We start from the raw sequence: 6,727 nt of genomic DNA on the forward strand, positions 1-6,727 counted from the left end.
CGTGAAGTGTCCATAGATACCCTAGGACTGGTTCGCCCATAAAACCCGCTTCATTAACCACATCTATAGACCTTGAGTCTTGAACCAATTACTCTTTTAACTCAGAAAGTCGAAGTGAGTTTCCAAAATGACTACTCAAATCAGTACTAGTTGAAAGTTTGTTTTTCTGTTTTTGCTAGAATATCATTTGTATTAAAAAAAAAAAAAGGGAAAAAGATATACATGAGAAAAAATGAAAAAATAAAATAAAAATTACATGCACTAAAAGTGCTGCAAAGACTAGAGAGAACTAGGCAAAATTCCCCACCTTCGGCATTGCCTCAGATGGGAAAAGAACCTAAAATTCTCTAAAGCCAGAAATAAGTGAAAAAACACTAGACCAAACGGTAACGGGGACGTTTTAGAGTGTCCATTTCTAAATCCATTTTAACCAAAGTTGGCAAGAAATGATTGGATCAGAAATATTATATTTTGCTGCAGACTTAACAAGGAAATCCGCGATCAACTTTGTCTCTTAGAAACAATGGGTGATTTTCCATTCTATTGAGTCCAAGAAAGGAATCAAACTACACCACCTCTGATGACAAATCCAAGGCACCACTCGCTTTGAGAGTAATAAGACCACGGCGACCGAATCGCACTCTACCCAAGGTCGCTGCACACCCATGGTTTTTTCCTGTTCCAAACCTTCCATCACAGCCAAAAATTCAGTCTCAAAATTAGTCTTAACACCTATCATAATTCTAAAATTACATTTAACCTCAGAGTTACTATCACGAAAAACACCACATATACCTGCCCTGCCTGAATTTCCCAATAAACAGCCATCAGCCTCAAAATTAGTTGAAAGTTTGTTGGTATCATGCACTTCACACTGCTTTAACTCTTTATTAAAGCAACTGGTGTCGGAAAACTTTTTTTATTTATTAAATGGACATTATAAGAAAAAACGGAAAGAAGAAAGAATCTACATCTAAAAAAAAGCATTGCCTTAACGTCTCAATATTATAGCTGAGATTGGCACCGTAAGATGGAATATGTGATTTATATTATCGTCGTGGCTCAACTTGAACCACATGAAGGGACAATAAGGTCAGTCAATACCTTTAATGTGGTCAATTTGACCCTCTTTAAAGATGCCACAATGATGAATCTTTGGACAAGCCCCTTATCCCTTCATAGATGGAAATTATGGATGGTCGGTTCCCTTTGTAAAATATCTAGCTAAGAGTGATCCACTTAGTTGTCCCATGTAGATTGGTGATGTAGTATTAATTCTATTCATTATTTGATTTTTTTATTTTATACTTTCAGATGTAAGTTAGGATTTTTTTATTCTTTTTTTTTTTAACGAAGAGGAACTATTCATTGGGGAAAAAAATACAAATTCAAAATCAGTCATCCGAGAAGAATAGATGAAAAAAAAAACTGGAAGACATGTGCCATCTGAAGTAGAGTTTTCCTTTTCTGTTCACAGACAACCATAGATAATGACAACTAGGGGCCCGTTTGATAACGTTTCTGCCCTTTTTGTTTCAAGAAACGGCAAAAACATAAATTTTTGTTTCTAGAAACTGAAACGGAATTGAAGGTGTTTGATAAGTCATGTTTTTAGAAGTCGATGGTAACCAGTGAAAGAATTGCCACAAGTCGTTTCCAAAAATGGCGGCCTGGGTCGTTTCTTGAACCATAAATAAGTAAAAAATTCTATTTCTATTTCTAAAAATAAGTGAAACGAAAAAGTTTTATCAAACGCATTTTGCTCTGTTTCTGCTGTTTCTGGAAACAGAAACGACAGAAACGCATTTCTTGAAACGTTATCAAGCGGGCCCTAGGTATATCATGAAGTTACAAAGGTTGTACCTGTCAACCAACGTCCTAAAGCGACATAGGCACAACGAAAGAGCTATAGACAAGACCAACCTACAAAAACGAAGTTGGTTCGTTTCATTTTCTATATTTACTATTTTGGTTCTTTTCGTGATCGAATAAGCTCCCGCAATCCATTATTTGTAGTTTTAAGGGATTTTGGAATTTAAAATTTTATCTTTTCATTTTCTCTATCTCTTTGAGCCATATTGTTTCAGTTTTGGAATTTGAATCAAAATAGACTTGATATAAACATTGCAAATTTCTGTTCAACGGAGAAAACAGTAATGAATAATTTAGAGTAGAGGTCGAGTGAAATCTAGAGAATGGTTGAGGCTTAATTTAAGTAAGAAGTAGTTGTAAATGGATAGTTGAAAAATCTGTATTTGATTCATGTTTGTATCCGTTTAAAGAAATTTATCTTCAAAAAGTCAATTTATGAAAACTATCTGAATCCATTTGAAAATTAATCTGATGTAGATACGGATATTTAAATTTTATTTTCTTAGGTCCGATTATAAAAATATGATTAAAGAATATTTTATAATACCAAAATAGAATAATCAATTCACAGTATATTTCAACTTATAAGTAATAATTAAAGAATAAATTAAATAAAGGGAAATGATTTTTGAGAACGTCTATGTAATTTCATATATGATTAACCAAAAAAAAAAAAAAATCATATATGAAACTTCAACCTTTATAATGACATCGATGTAATTTTGTACATGACATTTCAACATCAATCCTAGCGGGTAATGGATTAAGCCCTTCACCTTTTTGTCTTCTTGAATTTTTGTCTTCTCTAGTTCTCCATTGCTCAACACAAACAAAGATATTTCTACACCACTTTCTCCGGACTCACGAATTTCTTTTTTGCATTCTAGACCCAGAATCTATTTTGAGAATGCATATCAAACACAATCTACTTTTGGTCCATCCATTAGATTAGGGGTCCATACAAAAATCTCAAGCGGCTAAATGAGGTTGCTTTTTTTTTTTTTTTTTGTTCTTCTTATCTTTTTTATTTCTTTATTTTTGGGCTCAAGATTCACATTGGGATCAGGTTGGGACTCATAAGGGACCCATTAAGGGCCAGAATAGGACCCACAAGTGGCCAGCAAAGGGCTCACTAAGCAACACTTATTACTAACTACTAAATTACTGTTATATTATATTAAGAAAGGTTGGGGGTAGGAGGATCCTTCTCTGGTTTTATGCTAGACTCAATTATCTATCTACTTGCCACTGGGCTAGAAATTTCTTAAAATGTCATGAAGCATATCTCATGTGAAAAAATAAATTAATTAATTAATTAAATAGTTGGGGTGTAGACACCAATTTTGACATAAGAAAGGGACATATAAGAAAGTGAGTTTATTAGTACTAGCACTTGTACGTAGATTTGTCAATGACCAGGTGAATGTTCATTGAGGGTTAAAAAGAAAACATACCATCACAATAGCAAACATTGGCACAAATTGACAAAGGTATAAAGGGCTTGTGAAGCAATCCCTTTCATCCTTTAGAAAACTATACAGGGCTTGGTTTGTGAAGCAATCACTATAATCCATTATAAATTCACACTTACACTCTAAAAAGGCTAAGCCCAATAGCCCATTGCCTCAACAAAAATGAATGGAATTGGACCTAGCTAAAAAAGCCATTCAGGTTTAGGTATCAGTGGGAACATACAGACAAACAGTTAATTAAGTTTCAGATGAATGGGTGTTGGGCCTCCAACGCCTATAAATAGAGGCTTCTTTCAGTTTGGCAAAGAGAAGCAAGAAAGAGCTTTGAGCAGCCATAGATATTGCTAGAAGACTTGACAGAGTGAAACAAGAAATACATCAGGTCGAAAACGAGTAGCTCCAACAGGAGCAAATCCTAGGTGCGTTCTAGGAACATATGCCTGCTATCGATCCAATTCTCATATGAGATCATATATCCAAATTATTTTTCAGCTTCAGGCTTCAACCCCATATCTCCCAATGGCTCCATGCAACTCAATAAGGAATCTCCCTTTCTTTCTCTTTGAACCCTCCTTATACTTATATTTCTCTCTGCTATTAATCCCTCAGCTTGCAACCCCACTGAATTTCAGCTTATCCTCATTTGATGGGAAGAATCATACCATCATGCTCTTCCAAGACCCAATAATAGCCCCCCACAACAAACACATCGACCTCACAATAAATCAACAAAATCAATTGCCGAATTTCAGCATTGGTAGAGCATCATATGGTGAACAACTTCATCTATGGGACAAGAAAACTGGGAAGCTAACTGACTTTACCACCGATTTCTCCTTCGTCATCAATCCGTCGAAAGACAACCCTAACAGAGGACGTGGGGATGGACTTGCTTTCTTCCTCACTAATATCAGCAATTCAGACATCTCCAACTCTATAGCAGGTGGTGGTCTTGGTCTTTTTAACTACTCACCACATACTTCTTTTTCCAATTCCATAGTTGTAGTGGAGTTTGATACATGGAAGAATGATTGGGACCCTGATGACAATCACATCGGTATCAACATCAACTCCATCGTGTTTGTGAAGAATGTGACCTGCAATACCATTATTAAGAAGGCTACGGGGAAGGCTAGTGCTCGGGTGACTTATAATTCAAGTTCCAAATTGCTTAGTGTTTTCTTGACTTATGATTGATAGAAAATAAATACAGAACGATTCATGAAGATCGATAAGCATGCACGACAAACACTACAAAAAACACGTTTTAGGCATACCTGAATCCATGGTTGAAGAATAAGAACTCCTCAATGTCTTCTTGTAGTCTCCTCGTACAACACGATCAATGTTGGTCTGCTCTACCCTCTTTCCCTTTTGTTTTTGGTCGTTAGCATCACTTAATAGGTCAGTGATAACTATATATAAGGGTGAGGGTAGGGACCAACCCTGCAATAAAATTAGGGTTTCCTCCCCATTAAGGAAACAATACCTTAGGTCCACACATAGCAATAAATATTTCATACCATTAAGGTGTGCTAATAGAATCTAATATCTCCATAGAGATCACTTACCAATAATATTAGATTCTTTCTACTTACTCCATCTTTAGTCAACACCACTAAACCGATTTTTGGAAACAAATATTTGATTATGCTCGCCCACCTAATTGAAAATCTTACAATTTCCCACTTGGGCAGCATATGTCACAAGTTTTAGATTTTTAAAATTTATTTAAAACGAATTTCCGGTTTAGATAAACTGAATGTGGCCACAAACAAAACAGTGTCGAATGGAGTGCACCTTAAACCAAATGCCTTAGTCCGAATGAGAATTACAAACATTCAACCGTATTGATCATTACATCTAAAGCGATATAAGACCACACACGTCAAAGTGCTCATAACATCACCGATTTGGGCTGAGCAGTATGAAAGTGTGGTATGGAAATAACATGCTATAGTGATCATCATGTTTATTTCCAAATTGGTCCTGGCTCGAAAACCAAATGAACCCTATGAGACAGATACCGAAGGTCTCATTAACTACAAGCGTCTTCTAAACTCTTAAGCTTCAATCAAAGAAGTTCATTAGGACTGGGTCCGGATGTCCCACAACACTAGCACTAGACCTCAATCAAACGAGGCTTTACTAGCTACTGGATGTATATGTATTGACTGGAACCTCAGATACCGAATCAGGTAAATACACCACATATAACCTCAATTTTCTATAGGAGGCAAATAGATAAGTGTATACACATAAACAAATGGCCATAAAAATGCATATATATTCTTGAGAACAATAATAATGCATCATATATATAAAATAAAACTGAAAGTCAAATGCGAACATATTGAGCAAAACTCCTACTAATAAAATGCATCAAAAGAACTAACAAGTCTCATATTAGTGACATGCCCTTAAAAGACTTTTGGAGTCAAGCCCTTAATAAGAGGATCTGCAATCATGTTTTCTGTAGCAATCTGCTCCATTGTAATATGTGACTCGTGAACTTTCTCTCTGACCAAAAAAAACTTAATGTCAATATGTTTAGATCCTGAAGTACTTTTACTGTTATGAGAGAAACGTACCGCAGCGGAGTTGTCATAGAACATCCTCAATGGTTTAGATATAGATTCAACAATCTGTAGCCCTGAGATAAAATTCCTTAACCATAAAGCTTGAACAGTGGCTTCATAACACGCCACATACTCAGCTTGCATAGTAGAAGATGCAGTGAGTGTCTGCTTGACACTCTTCCAAGATATAGCTCCACCTGCCATCACAAAAATATATCCAGAAGTAGACTTGAGGTCATCTAGGCATCCAGCAAAATCTGCATCAGTGTAACCGACTACATCAAGTGAATCGGTTGTTCTATAAGTAAGCATAAAATCCTTAGTGCCTTACAAATATCTCATGACTTTCTTAGCAACTACCCAATGCGCTTCACCAGGGTTGCTCAAATATCTCCCAAGTACACTAACAACATAAGCAATGTCAGGCCGTGTACAAACTTGAGCATACATCAAACTACCAACAAAAGATGCATAAGGTATGTTCTTCATCTGATTGCACTCCAATTCTGTCTGTGGACATTGAGACTTGCCAAATTTGCCCCCTTGTACAACTGGAGCCTTACTAAGGGAACATGCTAACATATTAAACCTTTTTAATATCCTCTCAATGTAACCTTTCTGAGACAAACCAAGAATGCCACAAGACTTATCACGATAAATCTCAATGCCCAAAACATAAGAGGCCACACCAAGATCCTTTATATCAAAGTGACTTGATAATAATCGTTTTGTCTTATGCAAAAGATCAACATTATTGCTGGCAAGAAGAATATCATTAACATAAAGCACAAGGAAAATGAACTT

The 6,727-nt window shown here is 35.9% G+C and overlaps 1 protein-coding gene across 1 annotated transcript; it reads left to right on the top strand.

Annotated features, from left to right (window-relative positions):
* Nucleotides 1-4,010: 4,010 nt before the first annotated feature.
* LOC122066074 (2-acetamido-2-deoxy-D-galactose-binding seed lectin 2-like) lies at nt 4,011-4,541 on the top strand. Its single transcript, XM_042629903.1, has one exon. It carries the CDS (start codon nt 4,011-4,013, stop codon nt 4,539-4,541), a length of 531 nt encoding a protein of 176 aa, XP_042485837.1.
* Nucleotides 4,542-6,727: the final 2,186 nt, after the last annotated feature.

The sequence above is a fragment of the Macadamia integrifolia genome, unplaced genomic scaffold, assembly GCF_013358625.1.
Source record: "Macadamia integrifolia cultivar HAES 741 unplaced genomic scaffold, SCU_Mint_v3 scaffold2217, whole genome shotgun sequence".
NCBI classification, from domain to species: Eukaryota; Viridiplantae; Streptophyta; class Magnoliopsida; order Proteales; family Proteaceae; genus Macadamia; species Macadamia integrifolia.